The sequence below is a fragment of the Pteronotus mesoamericanus genome, unplaced genomic scaffold (assembly GCF_021234165.1).
Source record: "Pteronotus mesoamericanus isolate MK-2021 breed Mesoamerican mustached bat unplaced genomic scaffold, CSHL_Meso_final scaffold_118, whole genome shotgun sequence".
In the NCBI taxonomy this organism is placed as follows: domain Eukaryota; kingdom Metazoa; phylum Chordata; class Mammalia; order Chiroptera; family Mormoopidae; genus Pteronotus; species Pteronotus mesoamericanus.
The window spans coordinates 5,245,085-5,269,577 of record NW_026555301.1 but is presented as its reverse complement, the minus strand read 5'-3'; the positions used below and the strand labels follow the sequence as shown (position 1 = coordinate 5,269,577).

Genomic DNA, 24,493 nt, shown 5'->3' with positions numbered 1-24,493 from the left:
AAAAGATATTTCAAGCAAATGGAAATGAAAAAAGCTGGGGTAGCAACATTTATATCAGACACAGTAGACTTTAAAACGAAGCCTATAATAAGAGACAAAGAACATTACATAATGATAAAGGGACTAATCTAAAAAGAGTATATAAGCCTCATAAACACTTATGAACCTAATGTAGGAGTGCCTAAATATATAAAGCAAATCTTGATGGACATAAAGGGAGAGAGTGACAGTAATACAGTCGTAGTAGGGGCTTTTAACACCTCATTGACATCAATAGATAACCTTCCAGCCAGAAAATCCACAAGGAAACAGTGGCCTTAAATGACACACTAGATCAGATGGATTTAATAGATATTTTCAGAGCACTTCACCCAAAAGCAGCAGAATATACATCCTTTTCAAGTGCACATGGAACAGTTTTCAGGATATACCACATGTTAGGACACAAAACAAGTCTCAATAAATTTAAGAGGATTGAAATTGTATCATGCATCTTCTCTGACCATAATGATAATGAAACTAGAAATTAATTACAAGAAAGAAACTGAAAAACAACAAAACACATGGAGCTAAATAACATGTTACTAAATAATAAGTGGGTTAACCATGAGATCAAGGAAGAAATCAAAAGATACTTTGAAACAAGTAAAAATGAAAACACAACAGAAAAATCTTCAGGACAAGCCAAAGCAGTCCTAAGAGGGAAATTCATAGGATTACAGGCCTATCTCAAGAAACAAGAAAAATCCCAAGTAAACTACCTAACCATACACCTAAATGAACTAGAAAAAGGACAAAAAACAAAGCTGAAAATGAGTAGGAGGGAACTAATAAAGATCAGAGCAGAATGAACAAAATGGAGTCTAATTTTTTTTTTAAATCAATGAAACCAAGAGTTGATTCTTTGAAAAGATAAAAAAGATTGACAAACCTTTTACCAGACTCATCAAGAATAAAAAAGAAAGGACCAAAATAAAGTCAGAAGTAAAAGAGAAGTTGACAACTGACAGTTGGCCCCTCAATCCTTACAAAGAATTATAAGAAAATGTTAAGAACAACTATATGCCAACAAATTGGACAACCTGGAAGAAATGGATAAAATCCTAGAAACACACAATATTCCAAAAGTTAATCAAAAAGAAACACAAAATATGAATGGACCAATTACAACTAATGAAATTGAAGAAGTAATAAAAAATTCCCAACAAACAAAAGCCCTAGACCGAATGGCTTCACAGGTGAATGTTATGAAACATTCAGAGAAGACCCACCCTTCTCAAACTATTGCAAAAAATTCAAGAGTAGTGAAGACCCCCAAACTCATTTTATAAGGCCAGCATTTTCCTGAATCCAAAACCAGTTAAAGACACAACAAAGAAAAGAAAATTATAGGTTACTACCCTTGATGAACATAGATGCAAAAATCTTTAACAAAATATTAGCAATCTAAATTCAGCAATAATTAGGAAGATTATACACCATGATCAAATGGAATTTATTCCTGAGATTAAAGCTTGGCATAGTATATGCAAATTAATTAACATGATACACCTCAAAAACAAAATAAAAGTCATACGATCATATCAATAGATGCAGAAAAAGCATTTGACAAAATCCATTATCTATTTATGATTTAAAAAAAAACCCCTCACAGCAAAGTGGGAATAGAGGGAACATACTTTAACATAATAAAGGCTATATATGACTAACTTACAGTTAACATTATACTTAATGGGGCAAATCTAAAGCATTTGAGAGCAAGACAGGGATGTCCACTTTCAACATTCTTATTCAACACAGTGCTGGAAATCCTGGCCACAGCAATTTGACAAGGAAAAGAAATGAAAGGAATTCAAATTGGAAAGAAAGTAGTGAAACTGTCATTTTCTGCAGATAAGATTATACTATATATAAAGAACTCTACCTATAGCCATACACGCGCGCGCGCACACACACACACACACACACTATATAAAGATTCCACCAAAAAACTACTAGAACTGATCAATGAATTCAGTAAAGCAGAACACAAAACAAATATCCTCAAAATGTTTACATTTTAACACACCTATAATGAACTATCAGAAAGGGAAACTAAGAAAAAAATCCCATTCACAACTGCATCAAAAAATACCTAGGAATAAACTTAACCAAGGATGTAAAAAACCTGTTCTTGGAAAATTATAAGACACTGAGGAAAGAAATTGAAGAAAATAGAAATAAATGGAAGCATATACTGTGTTCATGGATGGTAAGAATTAACATCATTAAGGTGTCCATACTACCCAAGGCCATCTATAGAGTCAGCACAATTCCTATCAAAACATCAATGGTATATTTCACAGAACTACAACAGATAATCCAAAAATTTATATGGAATCACAAAAATTCCTCAAGAGCTACAACAATCTTGAAAAAGAAGAACTAAGTTGGAGGTATCAAGCTACCTGATTTCAACCTATGCTACAATGCTGTAGTAATCAAGACAGCATTAGTGGCATAAAAGCAGGCATGAATCAATGCAACAAAATAGAGAGCCCAGAAAAAAAAAACATTTCTATATAGCTGATTAATATTTGACAAAGGAGGCAAGAACATACAGTGGGATAAAGATAGTCTATTCCACAAATAGTGTTAGGAAAATTGGTCAGATGCAAGCAAAAAAATTTAAAAAAAAATGACACTAGAAAACTTTCTTAAACCATATAAAAGATTAAACTCAAAATAGGTTAAAGTCTTAAATGCAAGACTTGAAATTATAAAATTCCTAGAAGAGAACATGGCCAGTAAAATATCATACATTTCTCTTAGCAACATTTTTTTCTGATGTGTCTCCTCAGCCGAGGGGAAAAAAGAAAAAATAAACAAGTGGGACTACATCAAACTGAAAAGTTTTTGCACAGCACAGAAACCATCAACAAAACAAAAAGACAGCCTACTGAATGGGAGAAGATATTTGCCAATGATACATCTGATAAGGGGTTAATATCCAAAATTTCTGAAGAGCTCATACAACTCAACACCAACCCCGCCCCCAAAACAATCCAATTAAAGAATGGAGACACTTCTCCAAAGAGGATGTATGGGTGGCCAACAGACATATGAAAAGACATTCAATGTCCCTAATCATCATAAAAATGCAAACTAAAATCACAATGAAGATACCACCTCATGCCTGTCAGAATGATTGTCATTGATTTGTTATTTCAACAAATAACAAATGTTGGAGAAGATGTAGAGAGAAGGGCACCCTTGTGCATTGTTGGTGGGAATTCAGACTGGTGCAGCCAGTATGGAAAACTGTATGGAAGGTCCTCAAAAAATTAAAAATGAAACTGCCCTATGACCCAGTGATTCCGCTTCTGGGTATATATCCTAAGAAACCCCAAAAACTAATTTGAAAGAATACAAGGTGGGGCAAATTTAGGTTTATAGGTATTCATATTGAAAATAATACTATAATTAATAAATAATAACACAAGCATAAACTCTCTGTTTTGCACATACGCAACTGTAAACCTACTTTTGCCCCACCCTGTATATTTACCCCTATGTTTATTGCTGCATTATTTACAATAGCCAAGATAAGGAAGTCACCCAAGTGCCCATCAATAAATGAGTGGGTAAAAAAGTTTTGATACACATATGAAATAAAACATCACTAAGCCATAAAAATAAATGAAATCTTAGCATTTGCAACAGCATTGGTGGAGCTAGACAGTATTATGCTAAGTGAAATAAGTCAGTCAAAGAAAGACAAATGTATCATTTCAGTTATATGTAGCATCTAAAGAACAAGTAAATGAACAAACAAAATTGAAACAGACTCATATAATAGATACAGAGAACAGACTGATGTTAGCCAGAAGGAAGGGTAGTAAAAAGTTGAAGAGATTAAGAAGTACAAATTGGTGGTTACAAAATAGTCGTAGGGATGTAAAGTTCAGTGTAGGGAATATAGTCAATAATATTGTAATAACTATGTAATGGGCCAGGTGAGTACTGGAAATATCAGTGGGAGCACTTTGTGAAGTGTATGATTATTTGACTACTGTGCTTGATACCTGAAACCATCAATAATACAAAATAATGTTGAATGTAAACTGCAGTTAAAAAAAAAAAAAAGAATCTCAGCATAGCAAGAAATGCTGGGCACATTGAAAGAGAAGCAGTTAGTTAGGTGGTGGTCCACTGGCACCATGGGGTCCTGAATGCATTGCCTACCCTCCATCCAGTCCTGCTTGTTTTGATAATTGCACCTGGATTTTGTTTGGGGGAAACACTCCCCAATGCCACCCCCTGGCTCTGGAAGATTTTCCTGATCCCTGCCTACCAAGTGTCAGGGCTGCCCACTTTATGAGGCTCCATTCTGGGAATTTCCCTGGACCTATTGGCAAAGAAGCACCTCTAGCTGCTAAGACCACCATATGCAGAGACCTGCATGGGTGTGAACCAAGGTAGTGGCCAGCAGAGCCCTTGCTGACCATGTAGCCATGTCTACCTGCTGTTCATCTGAGCCAGTATAGGCCCCTTGGAGTGTAAACCCAGTTGAGTTTCTGTCTCTTGCAACCAATAGCACCTATCTAGAGAGGGCAGGGGTGACTGGAGAATGGGTTGGGCTGGCAGAGAAGGCCATAGTGGGCCCAGCAACCTTCTGTTCAGAGTGCTGGTGCCTGGACTGAACCCCTCTCCTCCTGCTTTAGAGCAACATGCCAAAGCCCTGGATTTTGGGGATGGCCCTAGGTCCTGGTCAGGCCCTTCAATCCTCTCTGTACTTAGCAGCCAGAGTGGGCTTCTAGAATGAAACAATGTCTGTGGCTTGCTGCTGTGTCCACAGTAGCTGCATATGGGCTGAGGCCAAAGGTACCTCCCCAGATGTGCATGCAAGGGCAAGCCAAGATGACCCATAGCACTTCATACTCATAGCCAGACGACCCAGGGCAAGTCCCCAACAAATATCAAGGAATGCCCAGGGAACACCTGCTCCATACCTGCCCCCACTGTACATGCACATATGTGTACATAACATGGGGTCAGGGATAGAGATGCTCCATGTGTTGAAGGAATCCCTAGAGGGTCTGTGCAGGGAGGGTCTCTGCCTTCATTCCTCTCCCAGGTCCTATCAGCTACACAGAGCTGGTGAAAGCTGGTGAGTAAGGAAAACTCCACATCCTAGGGGCAGGAGGTGATAGGAGTAAAGAAGGTGAGAAATGGTTCTGATAAGGGGGCAAGGCACAGGTAGGAGTCAGGGTGACCCTAGCTATGAGCCCAGTGGCTGGGGATCAGTGGGCATACCCCAAGTGTTTTGGGTATGCAGTACACCCTCTGCTCCCACCCCTGGCCTCCTGCTTACCCATTAATGGTGGGGACCCACTGTGGGAGGAAAGAAGACACCTTGAGTTTATTTTTGCTCAAAGCTCTGAGTCAATGGAATGCAGAAGTGGCCCTGGGAGCTACTCCTGTAGTGAGAACCTCATCCCTATCAAAGTCATTCCTAGAAACTGTTCCATGTCATCTAGCAACCCCCCGCGCCCTCCTGAACTGTTTGTTGGCCAACAGGAGAAAAACGACACAGTAAACCCAGAGAGGAAAGGTTCAAGCTGTCCCACTACCTCTTTGACCCCCACGATTCCTGGTACAAATCCAGAATCCACCTGAGCCTCCTGCCTCTCCAAATGCACAGGGCAACCTCCTGGGAGGGCATTGTCAGGACACACACACACACACACACACACACACACACACACACAGAGGCACTCAGGCTCATGCAGGTAAAGATCTCCCAGCTAAGTTCAGGTCAGGTGCCCTTTGGTTCAGTGGAGCTCCAGAGAGTGGGTACTGCTGCAATGTGCTCATTGGAACAACAGTTATTAACCATTTTCTCTTCAACAAACTGCCTACTGGAGTCTTCTCTCCATGTTCCTATTGGATTGTTGATTCTTGGGTGTTCCTTCTATATCATGAATACACATCTTTTGTCAAATATATGTCTGTTGCAAATGTTTTCCTAAATCCTTGCTTGTCTGGCCATTTCTTTTTTATAACTCTCAATGAACTCTAATTTTAATGAACAAAAAATAATGAATTGTAGGGTAGTCAAATTTATTTTTTCCTTTATTCATTTTTGTTTTGTTGCAGAAATTGTCCCTAGCTCACAGTCAAAAGGATAATCTGCTCTGCTGTCTTCTTAAAGTCTTACGGTTTTCTTAATGATGCTTCGGCCTATGGTTCTCTTGGAATTGATGGTGTGTGTGATATTTGAGTGTTACATAATCAAACTTCCATCTTGGGAAGACTTGACTTTTCTGTGTGGGGAATGGACAGAGTGGTGACATGAGCAGGAGTAGGGGACAGAGTAAGGATGGAGGGAAGTGGTGTGATCTGGTTTGATGCTTTCAAAGAGATCCCATGGGGTTCAGGGATGCAGTGGCCTGTGGGAGCGAAAGGTATTCAGGGCCCTGGGGTTCCTGTCTGGGCAACTGTAGAACATGATGGTGCTATGTTAACTGTGAGCTGGCTGCCACCCAAGCCCCTCTAAGCCACCCCAGGAGAGAGTGAAGATAGAGGGCTGGATCCCAAAGGAGTGGCCCTGGCTCTTGGGGACTGTTAAGCCAAAGAGAGAAGGGCATTGAGCAGTGCCTGCCTTAGTGGCTCCACAGAGGATAAGTTAGCAAGGAGCAGACAGAGTGGTGGAAACAGCTCTGGGGCCAACACAGGGAACAGGGATGGACATTTTCTCAGGCCCACTGTGGTGTTCACGCTCATACCTCCTCACCACACCTCTCAGAGGGGTCTCCAACTCCCTCTCAAAGATGAAGAAAGCTAGGCGTGGAAAAAGACAGGACTTGTTGCCCATTAACTAACCACCCCAGAATCCACACCCAGGGGTATGGCTCAGAAGTCCAAAAGGAAGGAAGGAAGGTGTTTGAACCTGGTTTGCTGGTTCATGAGTGTGCAGTTTAGCAGAGTGGCTGAGTTGAGACCACAGACTACGGAGCTAGATTGCCAGCAGTAGCCTCCCAGCTCTGCCAGCTACCAGGGAACTTGGGAGAGTCACTTTACCTCTCCTGCCTCAGTTTACCCACCTGTAAATGTAGCAGAGTCCTGTGTAGAGTCAGTGCTAGATTAGTGCTTGTTCAATAAAATACTAAATAGGAGTTTTGAAAAAGATGCTCACCCTCATTCAAGGATATTCAAATTAAAGCCACAATAAAAAATTGGTGCATGTCACCAGATAGGCAACAACTCCAGAGCAACAGTACCAAGTGTGGGTGAAGATGGGGAATGCTGGTATTGCCGGTGGAAACAGGGTCCTTGCAGTGTTGTGAGAAAAACATTTCTGGGGACCCACATGGGAGGATGAGATCTGCTGGTAAAATTTATTTGAGTGGAAACAGAAGGCTACCCTCAGGTTCCCAGTGTCTCATCTCTGTCCATCCCACTGTGAAAAAAAATCCAACCTGGTCTTCATCTAGCCCAGTACAAAAGTCAAGGTCCAAAAGTTCTGTGCTATGCCTAAGCTTAGTCCAGTTTAGTCCACGTCTGTTCCCATTCAGCGAGCGTAGTCTGTTCCCGGCTGCACTCCGGCTGGCACTGTGCCCAGGCTTGCGCAGTCTGCTGTGGGCCCCAGGCAGCTGCTAGGGCCACATAACTGCTATGGAGAGAGAACACATGAACAAATGAACAAACAGGGCACGTGTTAACCCAGAGAGCACATGTGCAGGGGTGGGTGGGGGGGGGGGAGTGAGGAGACAGAGTTGGCAGTGGGGGTGGGGGGCAGGGAAGACAGAGAGGTGGGGAAAGAGAGAGAGAGGGAGAGAGAGAGACCGATGCTTTGTTAAACCAGAATTATATCAGATTATATCATCCTGGGTTTGAGAAGAACCAGACCCTTCTTCAAACTAATCAATAAATTTCCCAATCCTTTACAGGCTGGCACTCAATCCTCCCCCTAGCCAATCCATTTTCTAGATATCCTGATCCTTTTCCCAGACTTAGACAGACAGGACTTTATGGCCACCATCTCAGCTTCTATGGTGCATGCCTCAAAGTGGAAGTACCTTCCCCTTGCCATCTTGGCTTCTACTGGGCATGTGCCAAGCAGAGGAATTTCCTTTTGTATTGTTTCTTACCCACATAGTCTGGGGGAGGAGAGATGGACAGTTGTATCCTGGGGAGATTGAAAAATTTGTCTTTCCTACCTACACAGGGGAGGGAGGGGTGCTAATCCCCTTGGGGGAACAATGCTGCAATATCCTGGGGAGCCCATGAATGCTGCAACTTCCCAGCTAAACAGGCCCGGTATCCAATTCAGCTCCCCAGCACACTAGGCTCAACAGTGTCAGATTCCCTTTGCTTCCCTCCTTTATTAATATCTAGCTACGTACGCTAACTCTGGGACCTTCCCAAACTGCTGCCAGGACTGCAAACCCAGCTATCACTTGGACAAACTATTTTGGGTTTTTCACCAAAGCTAAACACACACATACCTGGTGATCCAACAGTCCATGCCAGGGTCTAACTGCTGCCAAGAACCTATAAACATGTGTCCAAAACAGGTCACTGCACAGTGGCCCTAAACCAGGGGCGCTGGCCCATCAGCAGAAGGGATGAATTGTACAGCATACAAGAGCACTACAAAGTAGAGGAAACAAACTGCCCATTAGCAACCCCACCAGTATGGGTCTTCATATCCGGCAGACTGGGTTTCTGTGATGTCCCACGACAAGCACAGCAAAGCAGCAGGCTACCCTGAAAATACGCAAAGAAAACCAAGGGAAGGATTAACCCAGAAATAGGATGGGGGCTGCTCGAGGGGAGCGATAGGGAGATGGTAGGGAACCCTTGGCCAATCTAAGATGCTTACCCGAGACTGTAGCGGTTCTCTCCTCTGTGGGGATGACAGCCAGGTTTTCACAGCATGAACACGGAGGGTCTCTGCTGCTTTCACCCATCCAGCTCGCCTTCCCACCAGGAGGCTCTCTGGTCCTTTCGGCTTGAGGCGCTCCTGCACCTGGCTTCACCTTCCCTGGGGCATTCTCCTAGGAGGTCTCCCCACGCCCACACCTTTGGAAGACTCTCAGAACTTGCGGTTCACAGAAAAAGCACCGTCATGAATGACTGCTGACTGTCCTCCTGCTGGGCAGCTCCGGCCCTTGCGCCCCGCGCCCTCCTGGCCACGGTCCAGGACGGACGGCGTTCTCGTCCCGCCACGCCCCCACGTCAGGACCCTGGGACTGAATTTTTCATCAGGGTCGAATCCCCATCAATGAATACACAGCAGGGAGGAGGGTAGTGTGGGTCTTGCTGCTCGGACGGCAGAGGGCGCCATTTTGCTCACTGGAGAGGGTACCCATCCCACCCAGCCGTTGCGGTCACCGAGGCCAAGAGCTGAGGACCTACAGCGCCATATGACCCTGGATACGGCGTTTTCCCTCCTCGGGCCTCGGTTTAACCTTCAATGAACGGAGATTGTGCTCCTATCCCCTGGAGACGCTTGGAACATCCCGGACGCGGGGGGCCTCTACCGACGTCCAGCCGCGGCCCCTGAGCGGAGCCATTTAAGGCCGGCAGCTGCATCGCTCTTTGAAGGCGCGTGGTGGGACAGGGAGGGCGTGCTGCACGGGACAGGGCGCCCTCTGGAGGCTGCTGGCGGCCCCGCACCGCCAGCCCCGCCCCCGGCCTCGGGCCGCGCAGGCGCGCCGCGCGGCGCTCCGCGGGCGGCGAGATCGAGGCTGGTCCGCAGCCGCGCGGGGCTCGGTGCCCCATTCATGCTGGGCAGCAGCGACGCGGCCACGCAACGGAGCCCGGGTGCGGCGGCAGCCTCGGCCTGCGGGGCTTCGGAGGCCCCGCGGTTGAGCAGGCGGCGGCGGCGGGGCGCGGTGATGGCCAACGGCGGGGCATGCCCCGGGGCAACCGGTGAGTAGGGGCGCAACTTTCCCTTTGGCGCGGAGCGGGGCTGGCGGGGGTCCCAGGCGAGGGCGCGCAGGGTGGGAGACGCCCTCGGGCCCGCGGCGGCAGCCTCTAAGAGGACGCAGACGTGCGACTGGGCGGGCAGGAGTGTGCGTGGGGTACTGCGGCGCGCGTGTCCGCGTGTCCCTGCGGCTGCGGCCCGACTCCCTGGTGTGCCGGGGCGCGGCCGCGGTGCCGGTGCTGAGCTAGTCTTGTCCTCCGGCTGTTGGACCCGGCGTAAGGCCCTGCGCCATTGGCCTCCCCGCCGGCCGGGCCCGGTCCGCGGAGCTCCGCGGGGCAGCTCTCTGTGTGGCGCGGCGAGACTAGGGCCGGCGCTGCCCTCTCCTCAAAGGCAGGAAAGAAAGTTTGCGGCCGCCCTGCGGGGAGGGCCCTGCGGGTGCCCAAGGCCGCGCCCGTGGGCTGGACCACGGGTCAGACCTCCGGCCGCCGGCAGGGCCGGGCCCGGGCGGGCCGAGCCGGGCAGGCCTGGGCAGGGCCGCGGGAGCCGGAGAAGGGCGTGCGGGGCTGCGACCACAGTCGCCTATCTGGGCCCTGGGGTGGAAGCTGGAATCGCTTCTTTGGGACCCGCCCCCGCCCCCACCTCTCCTGGTGTGGGGCGCCGGGAGATGGGCGCTGTGTCCGCCCGCCTGCCCGCCCACAGGGCCGCGCACCCGGGTTAGGAAGGGGCGGTGTGGGTGCCTCCTGGGCAGTCGCCCCGCTGCCTTGGGCCTCCTCGGACTCCCCTTCGTTGGGCCTCTCCTGGGTCAGTCTGCTTTCCCCGGAGGTTTCCGATTGCTTCCCGGAGAGTCCGGGCCTGGTGTGCACCATAGCTGGGGGCGGCGTGGCTGATTTCGGGCTGCCTCCGGGAAGGGGGAGTGGGGCTTCCAGGGAGTCTTCTTGCCTGCTGTGAGATCGAAAGTGCAGCCCGGGAAAGGGGAGGGCGGGCGGTGAAAGGGGCTCCAGTGATTGCTTAGAGCCCGGAGCTGCCATTGCTCTTCTCTGGGGTGCTGGGGCCACGCCCCTTGAAAGAAAGGGGTGTGTGTGTTGGGGGTGATGTGGCCCTTGCATCTGCCTCCTGAGCCTGGACTTCCGCACCTTCTTCCATGCTGAGGCCTGTTCTCTGGGTCTGGGCAGGAAGTGGGGGGTGTGTTGGGGTAGGGGTCAGCCTATCCTTTTCTGGCTCCTGTGGAGCACCCTCCAGGTACTCTCGACTCCTTGCTGGCTTGGGGGTATTCAGGAGAGACCAGGTGTTTCACCACGCAGCCAAGACTACCTAGCTCTGAGGAGCACCCAGTCCCAATGCCAGAGGCAGATCTTTCTGCTTCAGTGCCAGGCTGCAAGTCAGCCTGGGAGGGTGGCACAGAGAGGCCCAGCAAGGGCATGTCAGGCAGGAGACAGCATGGATGGAGATCTTGCAAGCTCCTTTGTGGTTGAGGTGTGTGCTTGGGAGTGGGGGGGCAAGTGAGGTGCCATGGACAAAGCAGACAGCGCTTTCTGGCCTCCTGTGGCCCTGAGGTTGTTGTTTGCGTGTTTTGATACCCCAGGAAGGTCCCCATGTCTAAAGAAACTGTCTAGGAGAAGAGGGCACCACTTCCAGGGAAGGCCAAGTGGTCCCTGCTTTTTTTCTGAAAAGCAGGACTCCGGTGGTGGGAGAACAGGTTATCTTGGGACCACCTCCTGAGGTTTCTGTTGGGGGAGGTGCAGTGGTAGGCAGCTTTCTGTCCTGGTTGACAATGGTGTACCACTGGGCAGGATGGCAGTATCTTCTCAGGCTCCCCATGTTCCAACCTGTCCAAGCCACAGCAGAGTCCCAAGCCAGGATATGGGCTTGGGCTATCCCTCTGAGTGAGTGAGGGTCTTTGTTTCTCAGGGTGAGAAAGAGTAGTGGTGGGGGTCAGGGGAGGTGCTGTCTAGGAGGACAGGGAACATTGCTCACTCCATACTCTGTTGCACAACCGAGCCCATCCTGTCCAGGAGTGGAGCCTGCTTTGCCAGGCCTGTCAGCCTCTGTCCTGGCCTTTCTATCCCTTGCTCACCCCCAGTCGGCACACCCAGCACCAGTTTAGCTTCTCCCTCCCCAGCCTGGCCCTGACTGGGCCCCAGCATAACCTGCTTTCCATGCCAGGAAGCTGCAGTCATTCTCGCTGTCCCCTCTGCATGGTCCAGGAGATTCCACCCCAGGCCTTCACTCTTGCTGTCACACAGGGTGCCCCTCCCCCACCAGCTCCCATGGTGCCTGGTCCTGCTAGAACAGGTGAATAGGCTCCTTGGGGGAGCTTCCCCAGACCACAGGGGCTGGTTTTGCTCCTTCTCAGTCCCTCCCAGCCACAGAGTACAGCATGTGTGTTGCTACCCTCCCCTAGCCTAGCATGGTCCTCCCCAGCTCCCAATCATGAATGCATTTTTTGGAATGAATGTATTTTTTTCTTGGGCAGATCAGAAGTATGTGGGAGTCCCAAGAAGCCTGGCCATCCAGGTCTCTGTAAGAGTGTGGGAATCAGTCCCTGTCCTGCCAGCACTAGCTGGGTGACCTTGGGTCTGTCTGAGCCCTGGGCACCCTGTCTCTGAGATAGGAGAAATGACCCAGACATCTTTGCTGGCCCTTGTGAGATGATGGGCTTGAGGGACCCAGCCCTGGGTTCTGGATCCCCCTTTTCCTGGCTGGCAGCCCTGTCCCCTTGGCCTGTCCCTTCCCTTCCCTGCAGCCTCTGTTGTGAGGGAAGGAGAGGGGGAGTAGGCCCAGAGTTTGGATGGTGGCTTCTTCAGCTGGGTTCCTCTGTTTAATGTAAAAAGTAGGGCCCGTAATTGCATTAAGACCTGTATAATTATCCTGGAGGAGGGGAGAGCCCAGCCCCTGGTAATTGCAGGTCTGCTTTGAACTGATAAACGGTGAGTGATTCATGTTTTCTTTGGTGTTCACATGCACTCAGCTTTTAGCCCAGGCCCTGCTGCCACTGTGAGGAGCCTTTTCTCTGTGCTCCTTTGGGTTCCTGAGTTGAGGTCAGAGTGTGTGTGGGGGGTTGGGGACTCCTCTCCTGACTGCCAGCAGAGGTCCCTGGTGGTTCTAGTTCTTGGGGCTAAGTCTAGGCAGAGATTCTCAAGGAAAGGCCGCTGATGACCTGCTGGGAGGGTCCTGCAAGGTAGCACAACCTGGTTTTCTTGCTGGTGGGATCTTGGCTAATGCCTCTTGCTTCCTGAGCCTCAGTTTCTCTACCCGAGCAGTGGGTATTGGCATTCTCTGGGCAGAGGGTATGTGGGAAGTGAGAACAAAGTGAGGAAGCTGGCCCTGCTCTGTTTGGGACCTATTCTTTTAGTCATTCATTCATTCACAAGTGTTGGCTCCCGGGGTCAGCTTTGGAGATACTGAGGCAAAACACAGAGCTCCATCCCTCTCTGAGGGAGCTGTCATTCTAGTGGGAGGGGTATCTGGGAACAATAAGTAACAAAGCCATTAGCAAGTCTTGTGCTGCAAATTCAAACTGGGTGATAGGTTGTGAGGGAGCAGCTGCTACCTTCAGGTAGCAGGTCAGGGGAGGCAGCTGAGACCGAGCAGGGGTATGGGGGGTAGGAGAGGGGACAGCAGGTCCAAGGGCCCAGGGGAAGGCACACATGGAGGCCCAGAGACTGCTGGGCCTTGTTTGGGTACAGCTGCTCTGTGCTTACCGCCCAACCTTGGCAGAAGGTCCTTTTGGCAGAAGGGCCTGTGGGCCTCAGCTTCCCCACCCCCTGTAAAATGGGGTTATCGGGCTATATTAGGGGCATCGTCTGGGAGCAAAGGATGTCTGCAGCTCCTGCCACCACCTGCCTGCAGTTGGGACTCAGCATCTCTGTGGTCAGTCTCCAGCCAGGAGTTGGGTGAGAGGCCCCAGCACTTCTGGCAGAGCCAGGGCAGGGTCCTTGCTGGCTTGGAGAGGCTACCCTTGCTGATGGCACTTTGCAGGAGTGCCCTGACCTTCCCCCTTTTACCCATGAGAGGAGCTATTGTCATCCCCATTTTATAAATGGGAAAACTCAGGCTGGGAAAGAGGAGTGATCCTTCTTTAGGGCTGCATAGCCATAGTGACAGAGTCTGGATTTAACCCAGTATCTGACTGCCAGCTCCGGGCTGGGCGGGAGATGAAATTTTTCCAGAGTAAGGTGGGCCATGGCAGGATTAGGAGGGGCTTGTAACCTCAGCTGCAGTTCAGAAAAGTGGTCCAGGCTACTGTGTGGAGACCGGGCTGTCGGTGGGCGTGAGAGCCAGTGCTGTGGTCATCTAGGTGGCAGAGGGATAGGCAGATTGGGGGAGATCTAGGGGGTAAGTGTGATCTGGGGATCAGGGTGAGGGTCATGGGCATGCCTGGGGCCTGATATGAGGGTGGATGATGCTGGGAGTGTGAGGAGTGGCAGATGAAGGTGAGCCTGGGGGCTGGGTTGGGGTAGAGTGGCTGGAGGTTTGGGGGGAGAGGGCCACTGCTGAGGGATGGGGTGCAGGGAGCCCCGGTTCTCCCTTCTCTTTGGAGGAATCTTTCTTTCCTTGGAGTTGAGGGAAGGATTTTGAAGGGGAACTCAGAGGCAGTTGACCAGGAAACCTGGGAAGGGTCAGAGCATGGGGTGGGGGGTGAAGGGGCAGATTGGAAGCACCCTTTGGCTGGAGCTGGGGATGGTAGATGGGAGGTGCACACAGTTTGGCTTCTGTATCAGTCCTCAGAGTATAGGGGTTTGAGGTCCAGCAAGGGGCTGGTTCCTGGGCCAAGGTGACCCAGCATGCCCTCTGCTCACATTGAGAATTGCTGCCCATATGTCCTTGTCTGCTGTGGGGGTACTGCCTACAAGTAGGATTGTCTAGGGCCTGCAAGGGAGCACTGGTGTCCCCAGAGCCTAGGGCAGAGGCTGTCACTTGCCGTGGGAGCTTGGAGCTTGGGGGGTTTGCCCCTAGGACATGAGGAGCTCTGAGTCAGGAGGTGATGGCGCCCAGTCTATATCTTAAACCCTTCTCACTTGCATCGTTCCTGGGTACATTACATTCTTCTGCTTGGTTGGCGATGGTAGGCCTAGGCATTCATGGTACCTGTCTGGCAGCCAGAGAAGTGCTATGTGTTGGGATCACAGGCTTGGTCTTGGTGATTCCTGGTGCACTGCTTGCTGTTTGCAGGGCTTTATGCTAGGGAGGTGTCCTCTCTGCACCTCTGGCTTCTCCAGGGTTAGATTGTGGAGCATGGCATGTTCCAAGCTGGACAGGCACACCAGAGAGCTCAGGAGATAGCATGTGGGCATGTCTGCCCTCTCGGGGGTGATGCTCTGCCCACACCCATACTCTATTTCACTGTCTTCCCCACAGGGATGAGGCTTCTGGCTCCGTGATGCATGTTCCTGCAGGACCTGAGCGCCGAGGCCGGAGGCCCGGGCCTGCCATGCCACTGTTACATCTGAGCCTGTGCGTGTTCCTGATGCTGTTGCTGCTGCTGGGGGTTGTTCAGGCAGTGGCAGGTGCCACTAGGGCAGGCAGGGGTCTGCAGCCTGTTTTCCGCACCTTCTCAGCCAGCGACTGGGGCCTCACCCACCTAGTGGTCCATGAGCAGACAGGTGAGGTATATGTGGGTGCAGTGAACCGCATCTACAAGTTGTCGGGGAACCTGACGCTCTTGCGGGCTCATGTGACAGGCCCTGTGGAGGACAATGAGAAGTGCTACCCGCCACCCAGTGTGCAGTCATGCCCGCATGGCCTGGGCAGCACTGACAATGTCAACAAGCTGCTGCTTTTGGACTATGCTGCTAACCGCCTGCTAGCCTGTGGCAGTGCCTCCCAGGGCATCTGCCAGTTCCTGCGGCTGGATGACCTCTTTAAGCTGGGCGAACCGCACCACCGCAAGGAGCACTACCTGTCTAGCGTGCGTGAGGCTGGCAGCATGGCAGGTGTGCTCATTGCTGGGCCGCTGGGCCAGGCCCAGGCCAAGCTCTTCGTGGGCACACCCATCGATGGCAAGTCTGAGTACTTCCCCACGCTGTCCAGCCGCCGACTCATGGCCAACGAGGAGGACGCGGACATGTTCAGCTTCGTGTACCAGGATGAGTTTGTGTCGTCGCAGCTCAAGATCCCTTCAGACACACTGTCCAAGTTCCCAGCCTTTGACATCTACTATGTATACAGCTTCCGCAGTGAGCAGTTTGTGTACTACCTCACTCTGCAGCTGGACACACAGTTGACTTCTCCTGATGCTGCTGGTGAGCACTTCTTCACCTCCAAGATTGTACGGCTCTGTGTTGATGACCCCAAGTTCTATTCGTATGTTGAGTTCCCCATTGGCTGTGAGCAGGCGGGGGTAGAGTACCGCCTGGTGCAGGATGCCTACCTGAGCCGGCCTGGCAGTGCTCTGGCCCACCAGCTGGGCCTGGCTGATGATGAGGATGTGCTGTTCACCGTGTTTGCTCAGGGCCAGAAGAACCGTGTAAAGCCACCTAAGGAATCGGTGCTGTGCCTGTTTACACTCAGAGCCATCAAGGAGAAGATCAAGGAGCGCATCCAGTCCTGCTACCGTGGTGAGGGCAAGCTCTCACTGCCCTGGCTGCTTAACAAGGAGCTGGGCTGTATCAATTCGGTGAGTGGGCACCTCACCTTCTTAGGTGATGCTGCTTCTGCCCTGTCAGCCTTACCCACTGGGCAGCTTTGGCTTCCTGTGACCCCATTCTCTAAAACAATACCAATACTGACCACATGCTCATGTGGCGCTTGTCCTGTGCCAAGTGCTACTGCTTGCCCATTGTTTTCCAGAGGATAGGGGCTGCCCCATTGGTGTTGGCCTCAGAGCCAGCTTGCAAGTGTGTGCTGTCCTCTTCCTTTAGAAGGTGGGGGGTGAGGGAACAGTACTGTGTCTACCAGTCCACAAGCCCCTGTGGATGTTGGATGGAGCATTGACCATGTGTGTGGCAATATTCTGGATGCTTGCTGGCTCTGTCTCGTCTCCATGTTATGGATGGAGACTCAGTGAGATAGGTGACTTGCTTAGGGTCACACAGCCAGCCAGTAAAAGAGGCAGGGATGGGGCCAGACCAGGTCAGGTGGGCACTGGACACCATTTGGTCCACAGTCCCTTGTCAAGAGGCTCTGTTCACCCTTGTCCTGGGCACCTGGCCATGTGTCTGCTCTCTGGGCCTCTCTGCCCTCACCTGGCAGTGGAATCAGACAACACTAGCCCTGACATTGGGGCTGCCTGAGCACTTGCATTGTGGGAGCTTAGTAGCTGGCAGCCATAGCTCCTGTCTGTAGGTCCTAATGGGGCTGGCCTGGAACCAGCTGCTTTTTCATGCAGCCAGATAGTAGCATCCACTATTTTTCAGAGGAAGACACCAGGCTTAGAGGGGAACTTGTTCAGGGTCACAAATGAAAGAGCTGAGAATTCACCCATGTTGGAGAGTTCCAGAGACAGGCCTCAGCCCCATTACCGCTACTATCCAGGACTTGCTTGGTGGCCTAGGGAAAGCCTAACCCCACTTTGGCCTCAGTTTTTCCATGTCTATACTGTGAGTGACACTGGTTTGTGTCTAGAGTATGTGGGACAGCACAGGTCCCCTTCTCATGTCCAGTGCAGGGGGGCCTCATGACAGGACCATCTCCACATCGAGGTCCAGGTACACTAGGCAGATGCATTGTCCATCCTCCTCTTGGCCTTTCATGGAAGATGTTTTATCTCCATTCTGCAGATGGAGAAACTGAGGGGTCACACTATGTGATTCTCATTCCTTGTGCCCATGGCCAGGTCTGCCCTTTCCTTGGCCATTTCTTTCTCGCATCCTCTTCACTCTCTCTGTCTCATGGTCCTCCCTGGCCAGGTCACTATCTTGGGGCCCCTCCAGGACCCCAGCTTATCCCTGACCTTGCCTCTCTACTTGTCTGTGCCCTTTTGGCTGAGGAGACCCTACTTTGGCTCTGGTGACCCTACTTCATTGGTGACCTCTTCCCCTGCAAACCTTAGACCCCCCGCCAAGCCTGCTACCAGAGAGACCAGCTCTCCTCTTTCATCCACCCAGAGTCTGCCTCTTCCATCTTGCTTTCTCTCCCTCTTGTGGTGGAGCAGCAGCCTCCACATTACCTGTGCCCTGGCCTACTGTGAATCTTCACTCAGTCACCTCCTTAGATGGGGCCCCTCCCTTTACCTTTCAGGTTTGACCCTTGTCTCCTGTCTTGAATAAACCCTTCAAGACAGGATATGCTCCCTCCTCCCACCCCCACTTCCCCACCCTATCTCTTGTCTCTGTGGACCTGGCCTCCTGGTTGGCTGCTCCTTGGCCTTCACCCAGGCTGCCTCCTTCTTCAGTTCTCCCAGTCCAAAATTGGGTGTGGGGCCTGTGTGTAGTGTGCATGTGAGACATGGGTCCAGCCCTAGGCCTGTGTGGGCCTCGGGCAATCTGGAAGAGCCTTGGTTTCTCCATCTGTTGAGTTGGTTCAGGAGTCCCTCATCCCTCAGGTCTGTATAGGCGATGCCTCAGGCCACATAACTTCTGTATGGCCACGTACTTGCCTCTGAGGACCCTTTGTGGGCTCCTTCAGTTAGTAGAGCTGGCTGTTCCTGGCTTCCAGGCCCTGCTCTCAGGGAGAAGGTGTTGGGGACAGGCTGGGCAGCCCAGAGTCTCACCTCTACCCTCCCATAGCCCCTACAGATCGACGATGACTTCTGCGGACAGGACTTCAACCAGCCACTGGGGGGTACGGTTACTATTGAGGGCATGCCCCTGTTTGTGGACAAGGAGGATGGCCTGACCGCCGTGGCTGCTTATGACTACCGGGGCCACACCGTGGTGTTCACTGGCACGCGAAGTGGCCACATCCGAAAGGTCAGGCCTGGGGATGGGGGTGATGTGATGGGATGGATGGAACTGGGGGTAGGAGACAGCATTGTTCTATGACCTGGAGGCCAGATCTGGTATGGGAAGAGGTGGGGTGCTGCCCATGTGCTAGGTTCAGTGACCATGGGGGGATTGGGTGGGGGGTGAGCGTGGGCCAGGGTGCCTCATTGGGCCCCTGCCTGTTTTCCCTTGCTACTTCTGTGGGTCTCTTTTGTGTCTGGCACTATAAAGACCCTGGCTGGCCAGCTCAGGGTTTTTGAGGGGTCTGGCTATCCTTCCATACCTCTGGGGCCTAGAGATGCTGGCCCTGCTCTCTGAGGATGCATGCATGGTAACTTGGGAAATCTGTGGGGGTGGTGGGGACAGGCATGCCTGCCTAGGCTCCCTCTTCTCCCGGTGATCCACTGTCTGCTGCGGTAGTCCTCTGCTGTGAGGGAGGGCCACATACCCTTTGAGGAGGCAGCAAGGCCAAGGGCAGAGCAACCTTTACCCCCACCTGCCACTGGCTGGTATGAGTGGAATGTGGTGACTGACTGCAGAGTGACAGGGACCAACTTTAGGACTGTCCCCTGGGTTTCTCAAGATGAGAACTGGGGGTACTGTGGGGCAGGGCCTGTCTGGTGATTCCAGGTTTCCTTCTTACCAGCAAGTGTTGGGCTGAGCTGAGCTGTTATAGATGTGGGCTGGGAGGGCCTCCTGGAGGGGCAGGTGGAGTGAGCCACCTTATGGATCAGGCTGACTTGATGGGTGGGACACCAGACCAAGGTAGGATTGGCCTGCTGTGGAAGAAGTTCTCAGGGTGACTGTAGCGGGGGTGCCCTAGAGGATCAGTGTAGTGGCGGAGCCTGGTGGATGAAATAACAGCTGTCCTGAGGACTGGTGCTGACACAGCTTCCTGCTATGGACCCGTGGGTGGAGGCTGAGCTTGCCTGTGCTTTCAGCCATCGTGCGGGGTATTCAGGAGAGGTCTCCCCATGTCTGCATGTGAGTACCTTGGAAATCATGTTCTGCCATTTGCAGATTCTATGAGCTCTGAGGAGGGACACCATCTCCCTTCTATCAGTTTGGGCTGCGGTAGCCCTGGGGGCCCAGCTGCCGACTGAGGACCAACTTGGGATTCTGTGGGTTTCTGCTCACAGTGACTGTGAGCCTGAGTGCCTGCACAACTCCAGCTACTGGAGGTGTGAGGCAGGCCAGTGCAGACTCTGCCACCATCCATGCAAACCCCTGCGCCCTCAGAACCAGTCCTCTGGTGTGACCCACCCTCATATACCCCAGCCCTGGTGTTGGGAGTACTGCCTGTGGCCTGAGTGTGGGGCCCCTTCCCTTCCCAGAGGTCAAGCCCCCACTGAGCATGCATTCCTTCCTCCTGCCCAGGGAGGACACATGGGGCTGGGGGAGCAGGGGAGAAGGCCCTTGGAGCCTCTGTGGGGTGTGTTGTACAGGTTGTGCCTGGTAGGGGCCAGAGGCAGGTGCATAGAAGTGGAAGTGGGGATCTCTTGGATGCATTCCACAGGGTGTCCCAGAGCCTGTTACCCAGCAAGAGGTCTGACTTTCCGGGCCTGGGAAAGTCTCTTCCAATCTTTTGATGGCTGATAGGCTGGCAGGCAGCTGGTTTTGCCCACAGGCCACCCTGCAAGGCTGGGAGAACAGGTTAGTCCAGCCCTGTTCTCCCCTTCCCTCACTGCTTCTTCCGCCCCTGCCCCAGGGCCTCTTCTGGGTGAGGTCTAGGAGAGAGCTTTTGAGTCCAGTTAGTCCTGCTGTCCTGCCACCCTACCCACTTCCACAGAGGGGAAACTGAGACCTAGCATGTGGATTGTGAGTTGGACTTAGGCTCATCAATAAGAGGCTTCATTGGGGGTAGGGAAGCCACAACTAGAAATCCCTCCCTCCTTTCCTCAACCTCCCCTCTCCCCCTTCTGCCATACCTGTCTTACAGAGCCCAGTCCTGGGTACCAACTCTTTCCACCCCTGGAATCATTGGCTGGACACCATGTACTGTGTGTGAGTGGACAGAGTCCATTCTGGGTGTGGGGTCAGCCATGCCCAGGTGCTGCTGGCCTGCTGGTGGCAGTCCTCAAGTTGGGGGATTCTGTTGTATTGGTTTTGAGGCTCCCCCATAGAGGCGTGCCCTGCCTCTACCTGAGACCTGCCACGTGCACCCCTTCTATCCAAATGTGCCAGCCTAAGTAGAGGGTGTCTCAGGAAGCTGTGGCATTGTTGTTCACACCTGTCTCGTACAAACGCCTGAGCATGGTGTGGTTTCAGCTGTCTTCCTCACCAGCTGTGGGATCTAGGGCTGGCCAGTTTAGCTTCTCCAAGCCTTGGTTTCCCCAAGTACAGCCTGAGGAAGGAGAGATGTGCAGGCAGACCCAGAGCCTGGTGTGCTTTTTCTCCCCACTTAGAACATGCAGTGAGTGCTTATGTGGTGGCACCTCACACAGTTCTCACAGCATCTCTATCATCCACTTGACAGGTGGGGAAACTGAGGCATGTAGGCAGAAGGGCTGGTGTTCAGTGTTACTGGTTCCAGGGTCCTTGCTTCTGACTGTAGCTTCTCTCCCTTTTGTATGGGTCCCTGGAGGACAGGAAATGGGGGCCCTTACTTCAGTCACCTTCTCCCTTTCTGAGTAAGCCTAAGGCAGACCTCTTTTTCCCCGTGGCCCGGACATCAGCCTGGGACCAGGTTGGGTGCTAGCTCCTATGGCCCAGTCCTCTGCCTCCCCTTCCTAGAAACTATGTGCCCTTGAGCCTCATATCTAACCCCAGGGTACATCTGCAGGTATGGGCTTAGAGTAGGGTGGGACTAGGAGAAAAGGGTGCCTGCTTTGTCTGTTCCTCAGCCAGGGTTCTAGTCCCACTCTGCCCACGTCCTCCCGCCCCCCCCCCCCCCCCCAGCGGTTCTGTGACCTCTCCTATATCCCCATGCTAGGTCTCCAGCTTCGACCCATTGCAAAGGACACATGCTCCTTGGCACATACCTCCTGGGCTAGGGCCCAGCCTGTGGCAGGAGAAATTACTCTCCTGCTTCATCCCTTCCTTCCTGGGTGTGGGGATGGCTGTGGTCCAAGGGCTAGGGCTTGGGCATGGAGGGCCATGCTGTGGCCTCTGTTCAGCTCGGCTCAGTGCTGTGCCACCTTCCTACTTGGCTGCCCAGCTACCCCTCCTCTAGGCCTTAGGGAGGGCTGGGCCTTTCCTGCCTTGGAGTGAGCCCAGGCCTGGCTCCACTGTGTGAGTGCACTGGGCATTGCCTTCTTGCTTCCTGCCCTCTATTCTTAATGCATGCTGGGCCTGAGCCCTGGGAACCCTCACCCACCAGTGACCCAGGGACAGAACCTGTTGTGCTGGGTATACCCCTGCCTTCTCCAGACCTAGTCCTTCCTGGCTTTAAGAAGTGACTGAAGAGCTCAGGGGATACGGTTGGCCTCCATAATAGACTCCTCCAAACATTATATAAAATTATAGCTGATTAATTTAATACCTGCCAACTTCAGCTGCTGAAGGCTGACTGGGGGTGCCCCTTGACTGCCTGGCTCTTCCTTAGAGGCCTTTCCTGCCACCTGATTCCCCCCTGCCCGACCCCCAATGTAGGCAGCCCGTGCTCCTTGGCTGACACCATACCCCCAGAGCCCCAGCCCTGCATGTAGCCCATCCCCCCCACCCCCCACCCCTCCTGTCACTTCCAGGGACCCCCTGGGCCCTGTAGGAGTTCCCACGGGCAGCCCCTGGTTTGAATCCTCTGGAGTCAGCTCAGGTACCTGTGGTGGGTGGGGAGGGAACAGGCCCCCTGGACTCCTGCCAGCGGATGCCCACCCTTTCCAGCTGGTGGCTTCTCTTTTTCTGCAAAGCAAAGGTGGAAACAATCCCTGCCCAGTGGGCCTGGTGAGGGGTGCCCTGGGGCCAGTCCTGCACAGGTTCTGTCTCTGCTTCAGGTCCCAGGGGCTTGGCTGAGGAATGCAGTGCTGTCCTTACTACAACTGTGCCTTCTCTGGTGGCTGTGGGCCCTGTCTGCCCAAATCTGTATCTTGTGTGAGATTCCTTGATTGTTAAGCTTTGGCAACAAAGAAAGCATCATGGATCAACCCAAGCATTCTGTGAGCCACCAGTTTGTGTCCCGGGGATACAGGCCGTGATATTGTGGGCCCCCAGGGTAATGGGCCTTGGGGTGGGGCCCAAGGGACAGCTGTCCAGGTGCATGCTGGGGCTGCACCTGTCCAGAGGTAAAGCCCCCTCCTGTCAGTTTCCTTCCCTCCACACTGGGTGAGTCCTGCCTCCCTGGGGCTTTTGAGTGGCCCATGGGTGTGTTAATATTCTTTCCTCTGTGATGATCCCTCTATGAAGGAGAGAACGAGGGCTGTGGCTGTAGTGCTCATTCCCCCAGAGCCTAGGCCAAGCTGGCCAGGCTGCTATCCCTATGTTTGCAGCTTCACACCTGGAGCTGCCTGTTCTCACCTTGCCCTCAGGCAACAATGCTTTGCCTGTGGTTGCTGCTCTGAACCTGGACTACTGGGGACAGGGACACCTCTTATCCTCCAGAGTCTTTCACGTCTCTGAAGTTTCCCTCTAAATGCATCTTTCTACTCCCCTCGTACCACTTTTCCTGTGACAGGATTCTCAAATTCAGAGATCTCAAAAGTCCATTGGTACTTTCAAGATCTATGTGGAGCAATTGGCAGCAGGTTCTTGCAGCTGGGGTGGCCAGCATGGGCCTCTTCTCAGGGTCTCTGTGCCAGGTCCTCCCTCCCCTGGCCTGAAAGCCTGTGTGGTGCATCCATCAAGGATCCATTAGGATTTGCTCCCCAAAGCCTAAGTCTGTGCAGGAGGCAGGTTGGGGAGCCTTGTGAGGCTGAGGGCAGGGATGCTGGCCCCAAGAGAGATGCTGGATAGGACTGGGCCCAAGACCCCCAATCTCTCAGCCTGCTGTGCCACCTTCTTCTGACCTGTCTGTGGCCCGGTGGATCCGTATCTTGTGCGTCTGGTGGGTGATGGTGATCTCCAGTAGCTTGTCCTCTGGAGGCCTGCAGGAGCTCCATGGGGCAGCCAGCACTGTTGGTTTCTGTGGGCCTGAAGGCGTTCTCATGCTGAACTGTGAGCCCTGAGCACATGCACATGGCTGCCTGTAGTATGTGGCCACCCTGTAACTGATGCCCACTCTGAAAGTTGATGTGTACACAGGACAGTTCTGTGGGGAGGCAACCTCAAAAGTGTCACATGAGAGCACACTGGGCACCTTGTCCCCTTGAAGCCCTGTAGTCTTTTCCCTTCTCTAAGAGTTACTACACTGGCTGACCTCCGTCCTCCTTAGAGCTGCGTTGCTGGTTTGGGGACTTTTGTGACTTGGGCCACACAGCACATTTTCTTTTGTCTTCCTTTCCTTAGCGCTCTTTGTGAAACTCTGCCCTACTGTGTTGGCAGCCAGAGCTGGTTCTTTGTTGTGGTGGTGTGTATTCCACACACGTGTGCATGGTGTTCTCATGTTCTGGGGGAGCTCGGTGTGTTCTTTGTGGGCTTGTGACAGCAGTGCTGCTTTGCGAGTTTCTGTGCACGGATGGCTTGTGTGCACAGAGTCATACTTCTGTTGGGTTTCTACCAGCGGGGCTGCGAGATCCACTGTTGTTTTTTTCTGTCCTGAATCTCCAGGTGTTTCTAGGACTAGGTGGGGATGTGTGGTAGTGCCTGGCAGGGTGGCTGGTCAGCATGCAGTCATGCTCATGGCAGG

General features: G+C 52.3%; 1 protein-coding gene across 2 annotated transcripts in view; it reads left to right on the top strand.

Moving 5' to 3' along the window:
• Positions 1-9,802: 9,802 nt before the first annotated feature.
• Positions 9,803-24,493, top strand: part of PLXNA1 (plexin A1) — a 52,400-nt gene continuing 37,709 nt past the window's right edge. The window contains exons 1-3 of one of the 2 annotated variants that reach the window (XM_054587292.1): positions 9,803-9,918; positions 15,272-16,529; positions 18,580-18,762. In XM_054587292.1, coding sequence (XP_054443267.1) covers positions 9,902-9,918; positions 15,272-16,529; positions 18,580-18,762 — 1,458 coding nt within the window. In that variant the 5' untranslated portion in view covers positions 9,803-9,901. The remainder of the gene's footprint in view (positions 9,919-15,271; positions 16,530-18,579; positions 18,763-24,493) is intronic. The other variant, XM_054587293.1, reaches the window with a different exon arrangement.